The sequence below is a fragment of the Microtus oregoni genome, unplaced genomic scaffold (genome assembly GCF_018167655.1).
Source record: "Microtus oregoni isolate MIOR12 unplaced genomic scaffold, Mior012 000005F_ref0000423, whole genome shotgun sequence".
Classification (NCBI taxonomy): Eukaryota; Metazoa; Chordata; class Mammalia; order Rodentia; family Cricetidae; genus Microtus; species Microtus oregoni.
Genome location: NW_024543064.1, coordinates 12323624 through 12343564, shown reverse-complemented (window position 1 = coordinate 12343564; position 19941 = coordinate 12323624). Strand labels below are relative to the sequence as shown.

At 49.9% G+C, this 19941-nt stretch overlaps 1 protein-coding gene across 1 annotated transcript in view; it reads left to right on the top strand.

Annotated features, from left to right (window-relative positions):
• Positions 1-18965, top strand: part of Padi2 (peptidyl arginine deiminase 2) — a 49186-nt gene extending 30221 nt beyond the window's left edge. The window contains exons 11-16 of the mRNA XM_041652864.1: positions 1702-1853; positions 2880-3024; positions 3787-3880; positions 6158-6243; positions 15886-16014; positions 16388-18965. Coding sequence (XP_041508798.1) covers positions 1702-1853; positions 2880-3024; positions 3787-3880; positions 6158-6243; positions 15886-16014; positions 16388-16621 — 840 coding nt within the window. The 3' untranslated portion in view covers positions 16622-18965. The remainder of the gene's footprint in view (positions 1-1701; positions 1854-2879; positions 3025-3786; positions 3881-6157; positions 6244-15885; positions 16015-16387) is intronic.
• The last annotated feature ends 976 nt before the right edge of the window (positions 18966-19941 follow it).

The following is a 19941-nucleotide window of genomic DNA, read 5'->3' as shown; positions in this document are numbered from 1 at the left end:
TGGCTTCGAGACATGTGGAGGACTGAAATTTGCCTCTCTGCATCTTTGCCCTTCACACTGAGCCAGAAGCCCGTGTGGGACATGTTACAGAGACACCAGCAGATCTGGCTTTCCCACGGTCACATGAAGGACAGATCCTACTATAGATGTCAGGTCATTCAGAGGTGACCCAGCCCAAGTCCCCTCTGTGGAGGTGTCAGAAGCATCATGCAAGCCCCACTCTGGGATGAGAGAGAAACCTGACCTTGAACAGCACCCTGTATCAAAGAGGGGACCTCGGGCATGCTTTTGAACTTACATGAACCTCAGTGTGTGCTTCTGGAAGACAGGGGTTTTACCCAAGATTGTTACTCAATCAAGGCATTGTCACTAGGCCTCGTCAGTGGCCATTGTGGTCTGGAGGCTGCCCTCAGAGGCCCTCCATGTGGGTACTGTTCGTTTTCCCTGACACTAGGGGAGAGGGCCATCAAATTGACCACCCCAGGGCTAACAGGCAGCAGGAACAAGAACCAATTTCCCAGCCATGTCCTTTCTCTTCCCCTGGGCTCCAGCTGTCTTCAGGGCTCCAGCCTGGCCTGGTGCCAAGGCCTGACTGCATTGTTCCCAGAGGCTGGGCCAGGCCCGGCTTTGTGCTACGTGCCTGCCGGCCTGTGTGATACTGTAAAGCCCCAGCTGCCACCTGTGGCCAGCTCACACATGGCCAACAAGGGCCCCCAGGTGAGAAAGTGCTAAGCTGCTGCCATCCACCCCACGGGGCATGCCTGTCCCTTGAGCCTCTCAGCTGAGGCAGTCAGTGTAAGCCTTATCTGCCTACCACACAGGGTCTTTTTGTTGGTTGGTTTGGCTTTTTTGGGTCACACAAGTTACTCCCTGCTCTAATACAAATTGCCAAAGAAGATCACTACATTTTTAATCAAAAAAGAATGAATGGAATATATATATATTTGGGCTGGGTAGGAGTGACTGTCAGTCAGCTGTCACTAGGTAAGACTGCAGTGACCAACAAGCCCCCTAACCTAGTAACCAACAGCAACTAGTCCCTCCTGCTGCTCACCGCCTGAACTGATGCCTGGCTGTCTCTTTGCCCTCATTCTAGAGCTATAGCCAGGCCGAGAACTGTCCTTCCCCTCCTGTAGGAAGAAGAGAGAGTGGGCCTGCCAGCCTCCTATCTTGCTCATAGTCCATTGGCCAGAGCAAGTCATGTGACCCTGAGTGCCTTGTAGGGAGATGCCCGAAGGCATTTGCAGTGGGACTGGATGCACCATTCTCTTTCTGGGCAGGTCTAGAAAAGCCTTGGGATGATCAGTTCACCACCTTGCCTGGGGCCTCCTGGTTGAAGATGCTTCTCACAGAAATGGAAACCCAGGGCCAGGGAGATTCTGAGGTGGCCAGGAAGGTCACCAGAACCTGTGAGGCCAGATATTGATATCACATTGTGTGCCTGTGCCTAGGGGCCAGGGCCCAGGCAGAGATGGAGTGCACTCCCTCACATGGCACCCACACTTACTCCCTCGCTGTGTCAGACCTCTCATAGACTCCCTAAGGCAATGAGCTAGCCTCGGGTAGCAGCCATCCTTGAGGTGGAGAATCCAGAGCTCGGGGCTGCAGACCTCACCAGCTGTCACCACAGCATGGCTGCTGGGGAAGAGGGCTCCTGGCTGCAGGAGGCTAAAGGCAGATGTATACCCTCTCTGTGCCCAGGGCCCGGATTTTGGCTATGTGACCCGGGAGCCTCTCTTTGAGAAAGTCACCAGCCTCGACTCCTTTGGGAATCTGGAGGTCAGTCCCCCAGTGACGGTGAACGGCAAGGCGTACCCTCTTGGCCGGATCCTCATCGGGAGCAGTTTCCCTCTGTAAGATAACCCAGGGCGGGCCTGGGGGTGGCAGGCACAAGAGCATGGCTGTCTCTTTGGGGGTGGTCTGGGGTGTATGTAGCTGGAGTGACTCTAAGGGGGTAAGAGCCCCTGTCGCGATGCGCTGCAAATCAATAGCCACTCATGGAAAGAAAGCCACTTTAGCCTTTACATCTAAGTATAAATTAAGATCTAATATGCAACGCAGTAATCCTCTTCCATAAATGGGAGGGTTGTGGTGAGATGTAGGCCAGAATGGGAAGGGGCGTGGGAACCTCGCGAAGGCACCCTAGCAGAGGACAGTGGGAGAGTGGGGGCTCCCTGCCAGAGGACAGTGGGAGAGTGGGGGCTCCCTGTAAATGAAGAGAGCGAGGCATGGCCCCGCCTCACAGGCGTGAGTCTCTGGCTCCTTTGGCTGTCCACGATAACTGTACTCTCTGCTCAATGAATGAAAGGCCAATTCTACCCTGATCCAAACAGTTGCTGGGAGAAAGTAAGCAGGCTGGGTCCTCACTTCTCAAGAGCTGCCTGAAACCTGAGGTCACCCAGGATCCGAGTATCAAGTCTCTTGACCCACCTAGAATGTTCTATTGTCTATGGAGACATGGATAGTGACCATTAACCTACCCTGCCCATTCAGTGGTCACTCATATGCTCAGCAGCTACTTACTGTGCTTCAGTGGAGCGCCAAGCCCTTGCCCTGCCTCAGAGGAGATGGTGAAAGTCATAGACATGTCGATTCCATGCTGAGCACGGGAGCCAACCTCAGCTGCTCACTGGCAAACCCCAGGGCAAAGGCTCAGCTCTAAGCCCTCCGCATAGGTTTGACTGTGGCCAGTGCACCATCTTCCCGCCTGGGACTCCAGTACCTTCTGCCTGCACCAGGGTCTCAGCTCAGGCTCCCACCTGTGCTCACCCAGATGGCGCCTGGGTTCCAGATGCTGAACGTCTCACCCTGGGAGTGCTCTGATGCAGGGGCACAGGGATAACCTTCTAAAAGACTCCTCTTCTCCAACCCTGCCCTAGGTCTGGAGGCCGGAGGATGACCAAGGTAGTGCGTGACTTTCTACAGGCCCAGCAGGTGCAGGCGCCCGTGGAACTCTACTCTGATTGGCTGACTGTAGGCCACGTAGACGAGTTTATGACCTTCGTCCCCATCCCAGGCACGAAGGTGAGCCGGTCCCCAAGACTAGGGTGCATTGAGACAGGGGATATTTCCCCTTAGATTCACTCCAAGCACATACAACCCATGCCACCCGTAAAGAGACAGTCATGCTCCTGTGCCCCCTATGAGGGCTCATTCTTCTTCAAACCACACTTCCCAGCACCCCACACCCCACCCCGCGCTGAGATTACACCATAGTGCCTGGCTTTCTTCTCCCCCCATAGTGAATCCTGGGACCCAAACTCGGGTCCTCATACTCTTGGGGCAAGCATTTTGCCAACCATGCCAGCCCCATGCAAAAATTATTATTTTCTATCCTTTTTTTTTCAAGCCAGATCTTCCTAGTCTACTTTTAGGCCCATCTCCATTTGGACTACCCATGCATGTGCTCAGCAGTCACACCTAGATAAAGGCTCATTGGTCAGAACACTCTAGGGAACGGGGTTGGGCCAAAGGCTCTGGGCAAGTTTGTTCTTTTTTGAAATGAAAGGATTGTCTGCCACTGTGTGTCCCTGGGTTCTCTGCGAGCTGCCTAGCCCTCTGGAGACGTCCTTTCCTGACATCTCAGGTCACTTTGGGGTCTGTACTTTTACCTGATGCTGTTGTCCAGGACAGAAGAAAAGTGTGACACAGTCCTAAGAAAGACAGGAAGCCAGTGACACCCAGCATGGGAGGCATGCAGTGCTTTGCAGCCAGGGCCCTAGTCCCTCGCACATCCTGGCCACCTTCTCTCCCTGACAGTGTCACCCACTGGGTCATCTCTTGCAGGGGTTTCGGCTGCTCATGGCCAGCACCTCAGCCTGCTACCAACTCTTCCGAGAGAAGCAGAAGGAAGGCCACGGGGAGGCCGTTATGTTCAAGGGTGAGTGTCTTAGTTTGGGTTTTTGTTGCTGTGAAGAGACACCATGACCATGACAACTCTCATAAATAAAGACATTTAATTGAGGGGGCTGGCTTACAGTTTCACAAGTTCAGTCGATTATCATCATGGCAGGGAGTATGGTGCATGCAGGCCGACATGGTGCTGGAGAGTAGCTGAGAGTCCTACATCTTGCAGGCAACAGGAAGTTGACTGATACACTGGGCAGTATCTTGAGCATAGGAAACCTCAAAGCCCGCCCCCACAGTGACACACTTCTGCCAACAGGTCATACCCACTTCAACAAAACCACACCTCCTAATAGTGCCACTCCCTCTGAGATTATGGGGGCCAGTTACATTCAAACTGCCACAGTGAGTGGTCACAGACCCTTAGCTGGAATCCCGGAAAGCCCTCAAGAGGACCTTGTCTCTGAACACTGAGCTCTACCACCAAACCAAAATTCATACATGGCTAGGGATGCAGAGGTAGTAGAGTGTTTGCCCAGCATGCACAAAGACCTGGGTTCAAGCCCCAGCACCTACATAACCCAATGTGGTGGTGCTCACCTGTAATCCTCACACTCCAGGGGTGGGGGCAGGGGGGTCCTTACTTCCAGGACATCCAAAAGGGAAAAGGGTACAGTATGTCTTCAGAACTAGTACTTGAAAAGGTACCAAACATACAGAGGGATTGAAGGAGCCCAGATTGTCATGTCATCTGCATCCAGGAGCTTGTGTTTTCAAAACAGTGGGATAGAAGCCAAGACCTCCCTCATGGTCATGAGCTCTACTGCTAAGCCACACCCCCTTCTGCTCCACCCCTACCTCCCAGAAATGTAAAGAGGAGGAGAGAAGCAGTGCTGACGGTGGAGGTTTCAGCTGGCAGGGCCTGCAGGGGCTGGAGGGAGACTCCATCTCCCTCCGAAGTAGGGCAGACCTGGAGATAAGCTTTGCCCTTGAATTAATCATGAGAAAGAGGATCCCGCCAGCCAACAGGGTGCGAGAGCCAGGGCACCTCTGCACGCTCTTACTGTGGTAAAATAGACCGACCTCTTCGTCATTCTCACCACTTAGAACCCAACATATTACAGCATTGAACAATAACCTCTACTGTCTCTGGCCCGTTCGGCATTTTTTTTTCTTAAATTACTTTTTGCCACATCTTGGGCTAGTATCTGACGCTCAAAGTCCACTGGTTAATGCTTATGCTACCGTCCTCCTTGTCCAAGAAGTGCAACTGAGTGTTGCCGGTGTCAAGGACAGACCCACTTGAGACTGCCATCCTTTTCTGCTAGCGACCTGCTGGCGGGTTTCTCCTGGGTTGCCAGGCATGAGGCTTGGCCCCATAGCTCTGATCTCTTTGATGCTGTGGTGTCACAAGCCTGGGATGTGCGAAGAGCTGCCAGGCTCTTCCTAGATCAAACAAAAATCAAATATACCAGGTCTCAGCACTTGGGAGGCTGAGGCAGAAGATTGTGGGTTCAAGGCCAACCCACACCACATAGAGAGACCCTATAAAAAATTTAAAAGGGAAAAATTTTAATCAAATATATGAAGCAGTGGTGGTGCACAGCTTTATAACCCCAGCACTCCAGAGGCAGAGGCAGGGTCTCTCTGAGTTCAAGGCCTGGTCCACAGAGTGAGTTCCAGGTCAGCCAGGGCTACACAGAGAAACCCTATCTCGAAAAGCCGAGATATACAGCTCACAGTCCTGCAGCCAGCCTGCTGTGTGGCCACTTGTATGGGTGGAGCTTTCAAGAATCATGGACCTCTATGCCTCAGTTTCCGCACCTTTAGCAGTAGCAGCTACCTCACAGGGACACGGTGGGGTCGCTGCTAAGTTAATCCATATTATTAAACTTTCAAAAGAATGCTTTCTTGGCTGGGAGATGTGGTTCTATGGCAGAATACTTATCTGGTGTGTCTGAGGTCCTGGCTTCCATCCCTAGGGGTGGGACCGAAGAACAGACCGCAGGCACTTGGGTATCACTGAAGCCTCTGGGCTGTGGGGCTGGAGTCAAAGGCGGGCTCTCTCCAGGATAGGGTATTGGATCAGCTAACAGTCTAATGGGGCACCTAGGTGTCGGCTCCTCCTGCCAGAGAGAACGAGATGCCCACACCTGCTTCCTGGCTCAGGGACATGGTGGGTGTAGGTAGAGGACTGTATAGTGCTTCCCTGGGTAGGAGACCACCCCCACCCCATCCCTGCCAATAAGTAACTCAGATGGGACACCCAGCCAGGCAGCTAAGATTCCCTGTCATTCTCTGATCCCCACAGGTCTGGGGGGCATGAGCGGCAAACGCATCACCATCAACAAGATCCTGTCCAACGAGAGCCTCTCGCAGGAAAACCAGTACTTCCAGGTGGGGGAACAGAGCTGGGGGGGCCGTGCGCAAGGCCGCCTCTGTGCGTGTGCGCATGCGCGTGCATGGCGGTGGGGCAGGGCTGCTGGTTTGTTGGAGAAACGTCAGGGGCTTGGGGCTTCTGGCCCAGAGGGGCCTCCACAAGCACCTGATGGATTTGCTTGCTGTACTCTTCCTCCCTCCACCTTGCTGACAGAGGCAGAGGCCTCCAGGTGCCGAGAGCCCAGCGGGAGACTTGGGAAACTTGGAAAAGCAGCGTGGACTATGCTGATTTCAGTCTCTGTCTTCCGCCCTGTTCCTTTTATAATTTGTCAGAAACATGACTGCCATGCCTGCCAGTTGTCAGGAAAGCTTGGCTGCTAGCAGTTTTCAACTGTAAAGTTTAAGTTTGGGGGGCTGGGCTAATAGAGCTTTGGGGGTTAGCGAGACAAGCAGGCATTAGCAGGAGTCTATCATTTTCTGTTCATTTGTAGCTGGGCCTCAGGTTGCTTTTGAAAATGAACCATTAAGGGGACAAGTTCAGAGCCCCAGTGTTCTATTAGAAAAGTGTTCACAGGAGACCCCACCCCATCCCCCGCTTAAAACTCACTAACACTTCAGACTTGCCGTCTGTCCGGCCTGAGTGCACCCCTCACTTAGGAGCTTCAGGAGCTCAACCTCTGAAGGGTTGGATCCAGGCACCCACGCTCTGAGTGCCTGAGTCTTAAAGTTGTACCCAGACAGAAATAAATAATACCCAGGGCGGGAGACACAGCTCCGTTGGTAGAGCGCTTGCTTGCCTTGCACAGAAAGCCTTGGATTCAATCCCTAGGGCTACTTAAACTGAGTTGTGGCGACAACCTGTAAACCAGAGGCAGGTGGATCTCTGTGAGTTCAAGGCCAGGCTGGTCTACCAAGGCCAAGGCCACCACACAGAGTAACCCTGCCTTGAAAAAACAAACAAAAGAAGAGGCAAGGCGTTAGATTTCCAAGGCAGCTAAAGAGACAGAAGATAGACTGAAACTGGCCTCCACAGCCTGGACTGTTTGTTCAAATGGTGGGGGGCAGACACAACAGGGAAAGGGGTGTCTGCAAAGGGGATGCTTGGGGTTTATACAGGAAGTTCGGGGAATGGGGAGTTAGTGCAACTTCTGAGGCTACATGCAAAACCCAGACAAGGCGGTTTTCTATTTAGACTCTGTCTCGACCTTGCTATCAGGATGTAGGTCACAGTGGGCAACTGAGTTGGGCAATGGCAGTGAGGGGAAGGGGATGGAGTTTCAACACAGGGCTTTGGTCTGGGTCGGGCAGGGTTTGTTTAAGGTTTATTCCAGCACAAAATCCTGCTGTTGTGTGGATCTCAGGCACAGGCTGATCAGGGCTCCCGGCTCTTCTAGCTCCGTGTTCGTTGGTATGTGCAGGTGCCCTCATGGCTGTAGAAGTTCAAAGCCTCGTGTAAATACTGCACGCCATCCACGAAGACGAAGCTGCCCCACGGCATTTGAACAAGAGCTTGAGCTTGAAAGACCCCAGTGCTGGGCAGTCTTTCAGGCTGAGGAGACCCTCCCAAGGAGCAGCGAGTCACTCTTCGGATGCAAATAGCAAGAGGCTTTATTAAGTACTTAAGTACACAGGTACCTGGGGCGACTTAGTCTTTCGGAAGACAAGCGCGCCTGCAGACTGGGGGAAGGTCTTTTTATAGGAAAGAGGGCAGCAGAAGCAGATTACAGAAGCAAATGCATCGTTAGTGGTCAGTTGGAATGGGGCCAGGGGCACAGGGGGTTTTTCCTTTCCCAGCACAGATGTATGGGAACAGACATCCTGTTAATTGATGTCCTGTCCTAATCTATGGATATAAAGATCCTGTTTTGCAGCCAGGGACCCTGACCTTACTCTGCACTTATAGTCGTACGTCAAAAGCTTTGTGAAATGACGTTACAGCAGATAAGCTGGGATCTTTCATAGGGGGAGTTGTCTCTTCTGTGAATTACTGATATTCTAAATTGGGCACGTATACTGACTATAGGCATCCTGTTTCCCTAAGCAACCGGGATGTTCTCATTAGAGCAGGCCAGCTGCGGGTTCCTTATCGCTTGGGGCCAGATGGCTGACCGGCTGACCGCGGATATCTTGCCTGGCTTTTCCACCCTTGCTTTCAAGTCGAACTTCCCTGCTCTAATTACTTGCGTTGCTCCAAAGTTTAAGCCTTGCAAAATGGCATTACTGCTGCTTAGTGAGTGGGGGTCTTTCATTCCCCCCTTTTTTTTTTTTTTTTTTGGATTTAATCATAAATTTATGTGTTCAAAGACCTCTACGTCATTCTGCTTTAATATCTGATATTGCTGGGAGAGTACCATGGTTTGGATAACTGAAAGTCTGTCTTTTATAAATTGCACCAGGCGATTTAAAATGTAAGGGCCGATTGTAAAGATAAGAAGTAAAATAAGTAGGGGCCCAGCTATAATGGAAATTAAGGCTTTTAACCATGGTGATTTATTAAACCATCCTTTAAAATATCCTTGTTGAGAAGATAGTAGAACATCTCTAGGGTTTGCAGAATAGCTCTTAGCAAAACTATCTGAATGAGGCTTGAAAGTAACTACATGGTAGACATTGTGAACCACTGTAGACCCGAGAATAGCACCCAACATTGTGCTGGCAATAATAGTCTATTGACTACAAAGAGCTTAACTCAGCCCTAAGAAACACATGGATGCCTTTTCCTAAGAGGCAAGTTTAGTATTATGAAGACAAATCTCTTTTGCTGTAGACACCGGGAGTGTTGTTCCTCAGCTCCAGAGAATGTGCCGGAGAAGTCAGTTTCGGTCCAGCTGGCACCACATGGCATTTACGAGTTTCCATTGCATCCCGTAGCATCAGCTTTATCCAAATGTACAGGGTTGTGTCCATTGTGAGAACTTTAACAAACAATGAGAGAAAATGCAATACAGGATGACAAATGTTTAAAACAAAACAGAAAGCCCTAAAGCCAGAGGACAGCCAATGAGGACATAAATATCTTTTTGAGACTGACCTTACCCAGGCTTCACATTTGTAAGTACAGCATCAAAAAGTTTTAACATCCCATTGATATCTATTTTATTATATATTAAATTACATCTGTTTACCTTTTGAAAGTCATATCATTTTATAACCCCATAGATTAAAACAAGATTTTCCTGTAGAAAAACAAAACCTGTCAAGAGGTAAGGAGGCTTTAGGTGTGTTTGCTTCTCTCTGCAGTTATCTGCACAAAACGGTCTGATCTGGAAAAGTCTCAAACTGTACTAAATAATTCCTGTCAATAGGTCCCAGACACACAAAGGAGGAACAGAACAGAATTGTCTTTTGCTTCTGCTGTCTGATATTATGCTTTAAAAGACATTAAAAATGAGCAGAGCCCTGTGGGTTTCTGACTTTAGGAAAGAAGAGCCTTAAAGGTGATGTAAGCCCATCTTACAGCAGATGTGCCTGCCCTGTGCAAGCCTTGAGCTCAGGATTCCATCATCAAGGTCAACCATTGCCGGCAGATACATGAGCAGCAGCTAACTAGCCAGGCAACAGAGCTAGTGGCAACGATGCCGGGGTGTTTTGAACCCAGAACAGGACAGGAGGGAGGGAGGTCTGTCCAGTCATTTTTGCTGGTCTCCAGGGCCAATTATATCAATTTGTTTTTTTAGAATCTTACTTATCCTATCTATCTGACCTGAGCTTTGAGGTTGGTAAGCTTAAGTTCCAATTGATCCCCAATGTCTTGGCCACACCCTAACTTGCCTGGGCAACAAAGGCAGGCCTATTATGGGACATGATTATCTTGGCCATCCCAAACCTTAGGATGATTTTTTTTTTTTTTTGATCTTCTTAGCCATTACATTGGGTGTCTCAATCTTGGTCAATGTATGATGGCTATCTTCTTTGGCAAATGCGTGGCCTCCTGGAGGCTCAAAATTTCCGCAGATGTCAACAGTCCTTTTTGTCTGTATATTGCTTTATATATATATATATATATATAGGTGAGGGCAAAAGCATACCTGCTGTTAGTATAGACGTTCCCTCTGCCATCTGTAGAGCTTGTATCAAAGCCACAAGTTCAGCGTTCTGGTCGGGCCACCATCCCTGAAGGGAGGCTACTGGCCCAGATCATTTGCTTCCTGTCCACCAATGTTGCCCCCGCCTTCCGCTTACCTTCGGTCTTCTGTACCTGCTTAGCTCGGACCGCCAGCCTTGTACCCCTGGCAAGCTTCACCCTCATTTTCGGCTCTGCCTGGCACAGCTTAGCCTGCCATTTTGCCATTCGCCTGTCCTTTAGGCAGATGCTGGTAGGATCCATAGTCCATCGACGTCAGCCCAGCACAGGAGCAGTAGTCTGGCACAGGAGGGCACCTGTGGTAGCATGGTGACTGCTGTATCGCAGTCTGACATGGGTGAGGGGAGCAAGACTGTAGAGTGAGCAGTCAGGGCTCATGCAGGCTTTAGAGCAAGCACAGCATCAAGGCAGTTGCTAGGAGGTGAGGATTTCTTCAGCGGTGAAGGCAGGAGAGGTGGTCGTCCTGGTGAGGAGGGCGTGGTAGAGACAGAGGCAGACAAGCAGCCTGTGTCTCCTGCAGAACTGAAAACAGCAGCGAAAGCAAAAGTCCCTCGTTTGGTCAACAAAAGGCTTTGGTCATACATTCAGAAGTGACCAGGGAGGAACGAGTCATTTATTTATCTTTTTCCCAAATTTATAGTTCGTAAGGTGTCCAGTTTGTATTCTTTACTCAGTTCCAGTGTCCCTCTTTATCTGTCTTTGATCTTCTGTTGCCCAGGCTCCTAATCTGTCTGAGTCCTATCTTTCTTTTGCTTCCCGCCTCTCTCTCTCTCTCTCTCTCTCTCTCTCTCTTTTTTTTTTCTCTTTCTCTCTCTCTCTTTCTCTCTCTCTCTCTTTTTCTCTTTCTCTTTTTTTTTTTCTTTCTCTCTCTCTCTTTTTTTTGGCTACTGCTGTCTGCTGACCTTCAGAGGTTGGGTAAAATGCCTGTAAACTTTCATTAATCATTTAAGGAACACAGATTTTAACTGGCCCCTGGAGAACCTCTCTTATCTCGGCCGAATTAGTGGGGTGCCTTGCAGCCCCCGCCTGAGATTTGCCATGAGCCCAGCATTTTGACTGTCAGTTTCTCCCTTTAGAAGAATGAAGATAGATCCATATTTTTCTCTATGCACAAAACTGAAATCCAAACAAATTAAAGACCTTAACATAAAACCAACAATATTGAACCTTTTATAGAAGGAAAAAAGTTTAAAATTTATTTTAGCAAAGGATATAATCAACAGAACGTAATATCAACCTGTAGAATGGGGAGGTATCATGAGACATATAAGGAACTTAAGAACTTAATCCTCATTAGTACAATTACGTCACAGACCAAAACTGTAAATTCTCAACAAATGAACTTGAAGTGACTGAAAGATATTTAAAATTTGTTTAAATACAACATCCTTAATCATCAGGGAAGTGCAAATTAAACAATTTTGAGATTTTATCTTATTCTTGTAAAACTGACCAAGATTAAAAATATCATTTGACAATTTATGCTTACAGCTACTTTGAACATTAGCATGGTGGACTTTCAAAATTAGATAACATATTACCTTAAAAACTTAGCGACATCCTTTATATTATCATTGACAGAATCTGAAAACAACTCAAAATGCACCTTTTTTATATTAATAATAAATGAGAATCTTCGCCATGTTTTTTTTTTTAATAGCCATAAACATTATAAAGAGTCAAAAGGACCATTTTAACTCAACCTCATCATTTAGTAACACCCCCTTTGCCATTGTAGTGGGGTGAGAGGCTTTAGCAGATCTTTGTCTTGTGGGGCAACTCAGGGCCCCCACCTTATCACAAGCATTGTGAGCAGACAAGTGTTAAATTCAGATCTAAACATGGGCTGGCTTAGAAGCTCAGCTGGGCTGTTCATATGGCCCCGGCCCTGTGCCAGGCCTTCTACAGCAATAGTTCTTGAAGACAGTGTAGTCCTGCATCCATCTAAACAGAACTGGGAATTTACTTTTCTTCTAGACACACTGCATAGTAGTTTTTTTTTTTTTATCACAAGCATATTATTTTAAAGTGACTTAATTTAATTTTCCCAATTTTTAAACCAGAGGCTTTTACCTGGATGCAGCACATGATGACTGGTATAGAGCATCCCCAGAAGACAGATGTTATTAGGGCTGGCAGGCCCTTTTAATGTCAGCTTATTTCATTAGCTACTACTCCTGAATCCACATTTATCATTTATCAACAGCCACAGGGAAATTTACTTGCAATCTCTTGCCCTACTGCCAAAATGGAAAGGTCCAGGTTCTTTAGGGGACCTTTGCTTTTTAATAGGGTATCCGACCCCAGAGAAATAGCCTACTGCAGGTTCCCAGGCTTAGTTCTGTGACCCTGGCGCTAGCACCAGCTATTTCCCCTGGGCAAGGGCCACAGATCTTTAGTACAAGGTTTTACATGGCATTTGCAGATGGGGGGCTGCCATTCAGTCTCTAGCACCTTATTTTCTAAGGAAAACAAGCCTTCTCCACAGGGAACCCCACTGGGGATCCTCCCAGGACCTGGCTTCAGCCTCAGCTCTGTCCACAGTGAGCTCCTAGTTGTATAGCACAAGCTTCCCACATCCCATCTCTATACTCACAGCAATCTAGCAGCTTTTCTCTGAATGGGATTCCAGAGGCCCCAGGAGGCATTCCCTCCAGGGAACTTGTGAGGTCAGGATTGGTCCACTCAGTTCCTCTTAGCCCTCACACTGCCAGTAGCAGCTGGGAAGGCCTTTGCATTGGCTGTAGGGGGAGGGAACACCTTGGACTGTCTAAGGCAGCCCTCCTCCCCCAGTCCTCCCGTGCGGTGCTGGTGGACTTCAGGTCAGCAAGGGAGGACGTCATTTTCAGCACAGGGATTTCAGGGGGGCCACGGCTGCCCCCTTCTCTGGCTCGGGCCAGGGTTGCTGCCATGCCCCGCCCTGCGTCCTGCTGAGAGGTTTGCTCAGAGCTGGAGCCAGTTGCCCCGCCTAGGCCTGGCTCCAGGCTGTGCCTCAGGAGATCACAGTCCTGTTCCCTCCCCCCTCGCGACAGCAAGCAGGGCAGTTCAGCAGCAGAGCCTAGAGAAGTAAAGGAAGGGCAGACTGTCTGCATTTCTTTTGGATTTTCCTAGAGTTAGGGTCAAAGAGATGGTTATTTACTGCCCCATGGTACCAGATTTAGACTCGAGTACAAACAGATATACAAAACAAAGAACATATTAAGCACAAAAATACACAGACAATACAGATGCGCTGGCGCGGTTTCGGCATAATGCCGAAAGCAAAATTTCAGACGGAGACTCTGAGGATCCGGATTCCTCGTCTCCCAGAAGAATCACGTACCCTTAGGACTGTGGGGGTGCCCCGAACAATCCTATTCGGTAAGGATTCACAGAGTTACCGATGGGCCAGGCACCACATCCGGCCCCCAGATGCCTCTGAGACGTCTCCCAGGGCTACGGTCGGGAGTGAGAGCCCGTCGGCTCCTCCGCGGTCCGCCCGATACAGATCTAGTCAGCCAACTAGTACAGAGTCAGTCGCAAGCGCAAACACAGAAACACCGAAGCACAGACATTCACGGAAAACAATCGCTGGCCAGCTTACCTCCCGGTGGTGGGTCGGTGATCCCTGGGCAGGGGTCTCCAGATCTCGGTGGAACCTCCAAATGAAAGACCCCAGTGCTGGGCAGTCTTTCAGGCTGAGGAGACCCTCCCAAGGAGCAGCGAGTCACTCTTCGGATGCAAATAGCAAGAGGCTTTATTAAGTACTTAAGTACACAGGTACCTGGGGCGACTTAGTCTTTCGGAAGACAAGCGCGCCTGCAGACTGGGGGAAGGTCTTTTTATAGGAAAGAGGGCAGCAGAAGCAGATTACAGAAGCAAATGCATCGTTAGTGGTCAGTTGGAATGGGGCCAGGGGCACAGGGGGTTTTTCCTTTCCCAGCACAGATGTATGGGAACAGACATCCTGTTAATTGATGTCCTGTCCTAATCTATGGATATAAAGATCCTGTTTTGCAGCCAGGGACCCTGACCTTACTCTGCACTTATAGTCGTACGTCAAAAGCTTTGTGAAATGACGTTACAGCAGATAAGCTGGGATCTTTCATAGGGGGAGTTGTCTCTTCTGTGAATTACTGATATTCTAAATTGGGCACGTATACTGACTATAGGCATCCTGTTTCCCTAAGCAACCGGGATGTTCTCATTAGAGCAGGCCAGCTGCGGGTTCCTTATCGCTTGGGGCCAGATGGCTGACCGGCTGACCGCGGATATCTTGCCTGGCTTTTCCACCCTTGCTTTCAAGTCGAACTTCCCTGCTCTAATTACTTGCGTTGCTCCAAAGTTTAAGCCTTGCAAAATGGCATTACTGCTGCTTAGTGAGTGGGGGTCTTTCAAGCTCAGTCTGACGTGGGTCAACCTGAACTGATCCCTGTGGACGGGGAGTTTCCGAGCACCCGTTTGCTTAGTCCTGAGTCACTGTTCACCCTGACCTTATTGCTAGGGTGAGAGGAAGTGGCAAGGGCCCTGAAGGTCAGAGAATCTGGTACAGCCCAGCCACGCTCTGAGGACGCGTGGCAGGGCAGCGGAGTCCCAGGGGAGCTACACAGGACCCGCTGAAGTCGAGCCAACGCCTCCCCAGCTACTTGGGTCCCGACCTCTGATTGTCCCTCTGTGACCCCTGTGAGAAACAGAGACACACACCCCACAGTGACCCCTGTGAGAAACAGAGACACACACAGCCCCACACTCTGTAACAAGAGCCCTGGACCGCAGGCTAGCAGAAGCCAGGCAGTTTAGCTCACAGCTTTGCCAAGGCCAGAAGCCCAGGCGGCAGGTGCAGGATTGACAGCAGAGAAAGTATTTAAACCCTGAGGCCAGCACCACCCCCACACACACTTTCCTCATTAGCTGGGTAATCAGGGGGCACAACCTTATGGGGCCACCTGAGTCTCTGCCACTTAAGTTTGTGTTTTCAGCAAGGACTGGGCTGACTTCAGTCTCTGTTTATTTTATGGTTTGTCAGGTGCATGACTGTCATGTCTGCCGGTTATTAGGCAAGCTCGGGTACTAACAATTTTCTACTGTAAAGTTTAAGTTGTGGGGGTCTAGGCTAATAGAGCCTTTGGGGGATATCTAGGTTAGCAGGCATTAGCAGGATTCTCTAGTATTTTCTGTTCATTGGTAGCTGGGCATCAAAAGTCATTTTTGAAAATGAACCATTGGGGCCGGCATAATGGTGCACGCCTATAATGCATGTGCCAGAAGAGGCAGTCGGGTCTCTGTAAGTTCAAGGGCAGCCTGATCTACAAAGAGAGTTTTAGGATAGCCCAGTCGGGCTACACAGAGAGACCATATCATTCACATACACACACACACACACACACACACACACACACCACCAACAACAACAACAACAACAACAACAACACACACACACACCAACAACAACAACAGACAAAAATAAACAAAAACTACTGTCCCTTCACTCTGCTAGAGAGACTCCGGAGAGGTAACGGGGACACCAGCTAAGCTGGAGTCTCTCTGGAATGCAGGCAGAGTGACAGGTGTGTGCCCCCTCCTTCCCTCTCCCCCAGCGCTGCCTGGATTGGAACCGTGACATCCTCAAGAAGGAGCTGGCACTGACTGAGAGGGACATCATTGACCTGCCTGCTCTGTTCAAGATGGATGAAGACCGCCAGGCCAGAGCTTTCTTCCCTAACATGGTGAGACCCTCCGGCCCCAGCCCCTCATGCTATGCCCAGCCCAGCCGGGCACAGCCGGTCCAGAAAGGCCCAGTTGAGTTGCTGTGTGATCCCACCTCTGCCACTTGTCCTCTCTGAGGCCCTCCCTTCTCTGCTAGGGATGGTAGGCTTAACCTTGCTTTCTCACTAAGTGTCCCCAGACCCTTTAACAGATAGGCAAGTTCTTTGCAGAAGGTCACAGCACAAACAAGGTTTAGCTCAATCTGGGCCTCAGTTTCCCACTTCTAAAGGAGGATCCTGATAACACCTCCTATGTAGGTCAGTAACAGGGATCTGGGGTCTTGACCCCTGCAGGCAAACAGCGGCTGCTCCCTAAACACTCCCTCCCTCCCAGGTAAACATGATCGTGCTGGACAAGGAACTGGGCATCCCCAAACCTTTCGGGCCCCAGGTGGAGGAGGAGTGCTGCTTGGAGACACATGTTCGAAGTTTGCTGGAGCCCCTGGGCCTTGCCTGCACTTTCATTGATGACATCTCTGCCTACCACAAGTTCCTGGGGGAGGTGCACTGTGGCACCAACGTCCGCAGGAAGCCCTTCACCTTTAAGTGGTGGCACATGGTGCCCTGACTGGCAGGGGCCCTGGCCTACCCTCCTCCCCTGTAATCACCAGGTCCTTCCTGTGCCCCCAAGTCCTTCCCTTTCAAGAAGTGGGTGGGATTGGGGGTACTTGTGCCTTGCTGTCCCTGGAAAGGGCCTCGGTGTCCACTGGAGTTTCCCCCCAGTAAGCCCAACCATCCCCCCTGAAAATTGCTGGACACATGGCTGGTGTGCAGAGCTCTGGCAGGGAAAACCAGATTTCAGCAAATCGTGTAGCCAGACCGTTCCTCAAGAATCCTCAGCCTCTACTCTAGATGAGAATGAAGGGAGAGAGAAAGGAGACCCTGGGGTGATTGGCTTTCCCAGCACCTGCTCTTCTGTTCAAGGTAGACCCCAAGGACGGGACCAGGGTCCTGGTATACCTTGAATGGCACCCTCACTTCACGTTCGCCTCCCTCGGGGCTTCGTGGTGGCTCCCTCCAACCACTCATTCCTCACCATCTTCCTGCACACGCAGAGTCCCCCGCCGCCTGAGGGTCCAACCATTCTGCTTAGAATCTTCTGGAAATAAGTCTTAGCCGAAGAGAGTTCTTCACTCACTGTGGATGCAGGCTGCCCTCCCCAGACTAGCATCCGTGGTCCAAAGTTCAGTATGTAAAGATGCTCTCCCCTGTTTCTCTTGCCTGGTCCTCAATTCTCTGACCAGTCCATGGGCCCCTCTTCCCACCATTCTGCCTATTCTGGACCCTGTCCCCTCCAGACAGCTACATAGTTTCTTCACCACCAGCCAGATGTAGGCCTCCCTGGAGCTTAAGAAATGACCTATCCCTCCTCTCGAAGGTTGGCCTCAATGTCTAAGGATGCTGGTCAGGCTCCAGCCTCAGCCATGGGTTCTCGGCCAGCTACTGCTCTGGAGGTAGAATTCTCCAGCACACTTTCCAAAGTCCTTCCATCCAGACACAGGCAAATGTATCCCCTCTGCTTCAGTTAGAAAAGCCCCAGGAGCTGGAGAGGCCCACAATCAAGAGTGCTTGCTGCTCTTGGAAAGGACCCAAGTTCGGTTCCCAGAACACATAACTGTCTGTAACTCCAGATCCAATGGACACAGTAGCCTTTCTGGCCCCTGAGGGGCACTGCACACCTGTGCACAAACTCATATACATACATAAAAATAAGATTTGTAGGGTCTGGAGAGAGGGCCCAGTGGTTAAGAGCACTGGCTGCTCTTGCAGAGGACCTGGGTTCAGTTCTCAGCACCCACAATGGTGCCTCTCAACCACCTCTTAACTCTGGTTCCAGGGGATCTAATGCTCTCTTCTGACCTCCATGTACTTCTGCACACTCAGGCACACACACATATGAGTAAAATAAATAATATTTAAAAATGAAAAATAAATTATTTAAATAAAGAAGGTCCTTTAGGGCCAGGAATATAAGAAATATTAGTTCTACTTTGAAGGGTTAAACAGCCCCATGTTATAACCGAAGAAAGGGTTACCGTCTTGCATTTTTAGGGGAACAGGATTTTTACCTTGGATTACTTCCTCAGCTATGCAACCAACATGGGTTGCATGCTACTGAGCAACAGGCACAGACTTGGGCTCCGACAGCACAAACTAGCTATAGACTTGGTGTGTCCCCTTCAAACAAAATACACCTTTGCTGTGGTGTGCTCTTTAGAAACACTTCCCCATGTACTGAAGAAGCACCCAGGACACCAGTCACTGCCTTGAAGAAATAAGGGTGTCTTCTGTAAACAGAGCCCCCTTTCCGTCCAGCTGGGCCTACAGCACCATGTCAGGTCAGGCCCCACAGCCGCCAAAGCTGGGGTCAGTGGTCCCTGCCTTTGAAACACATGCCCTTCTGAGGGAGCTGATCTGGGCAAGTGGAGTTTGTCATGTGTGGTGTTCAGTTAGAGGGCTTTGTGGCTTTTATTTTTATCTATGGTAAGGGGAAGTGAGTGCCTCCCTCGTGGAGGCCGCTTGTCTTTGTAGATTGTGCTATGATTCTCCCTGGCAGCCATGGCTGTTTCAGAACTTTCTGGAACTCCTGGACTGAGACACTGCCTGTCCTATGACACTTACCCACCCAGTGTGACTCCCCCCTCAGTGTGACTCCCCCCAGTGTGACCCCCCCAGTGTGATGCTCCCCTGTGGACCCCTTGCTCTTCCCCACCCCCACTTTAACATAGGCCTAGATGCCTCTGGGCTGTACCAGTTCCTGTTTCAGGGTTGATTTTGAAATATTCTGTGGGGGGCAGAGGGATGGCATGAAGATGGCAAGAACTAGGCAGTTTCAACTTCTTGGAAAAGAAGCCAAGATGGAGGCTGCAAAGTATTTGGGAAGGAGCCAAAATAAAGAGCAACAAAATGATCCATCCACGACTCTGGGTGTGGTGTGCTTTTCGACTTCCTAGGCACGGTCACAAGTGAGCCGAATCACAGGCCTCCCCTCACGGTCATAAAACTCCTACTGTCCAGGTCTGTGAGTCACAGGGCCACTACTCAAGGTCATGACCAATATCCACAGTGCTATCATCATGTTTTAAAGGCGAGTTTAAAGATGCAGATATAAGATGAGCATTTGGGAGCCAACAGTTTGATAGGAAGATGTCTCTGGGAGAAACGGGTCCAGGAACTGGGGAAACAGAGCATTGGAAGGGAAGAAGCCAGCAAGGATGTAATTTCAGGGGCTAGTTCATCCCAGTATCCCCCCCCCCCCCACGCTGTGAGCTCTAGTGTGCCCATGGCCCCTAGAAGCTGATCTCCATGGAGCCCAAGTCCCTCTGCATCTGACCCACAGGGCACTAACTCTGATACCTTTGGTACTTGATGAGCAAAGCCACCAGCAGCCCACAGAAATATCTGAAAAAGGTTGTGTCTGCGGCATTAAGAACAGAGTGGGGGAGGGGGATGGCTGGAAAGATGGCTCAGTAGTTAAAAATCACTTGCTACTCTTCCAGAAGACCCGGGTTCAATTCTTAGCACCCACATAAGGTGGCTTACTACCACTTTTGGCCTCTATAGGCACCTACATGCACATGTGTATGTGCAAATAAATTATAATATAATGTACAATAATACATTCATGTTTAAAAAGAGCAAAGTGAGACCCGTGAGATAACTCACCAAGTAAAGGTGCTTACTGCAAGCCTGGCAACCTGAATTTTGTCTCTGAAACTACCATAAAGATGGAAGGACGGAATTTAGTATACAAAACTGTCCTCTGACCTCCACATGCATGCTGTGGCACCTGAGTCTAACATACACAGTAATAATAATAAAGATTTGGCTGGGTAGTGGTGGTACATGCCTTTAATCCCAGCACTTGGGAGGCAGAGGCAGGCAGAT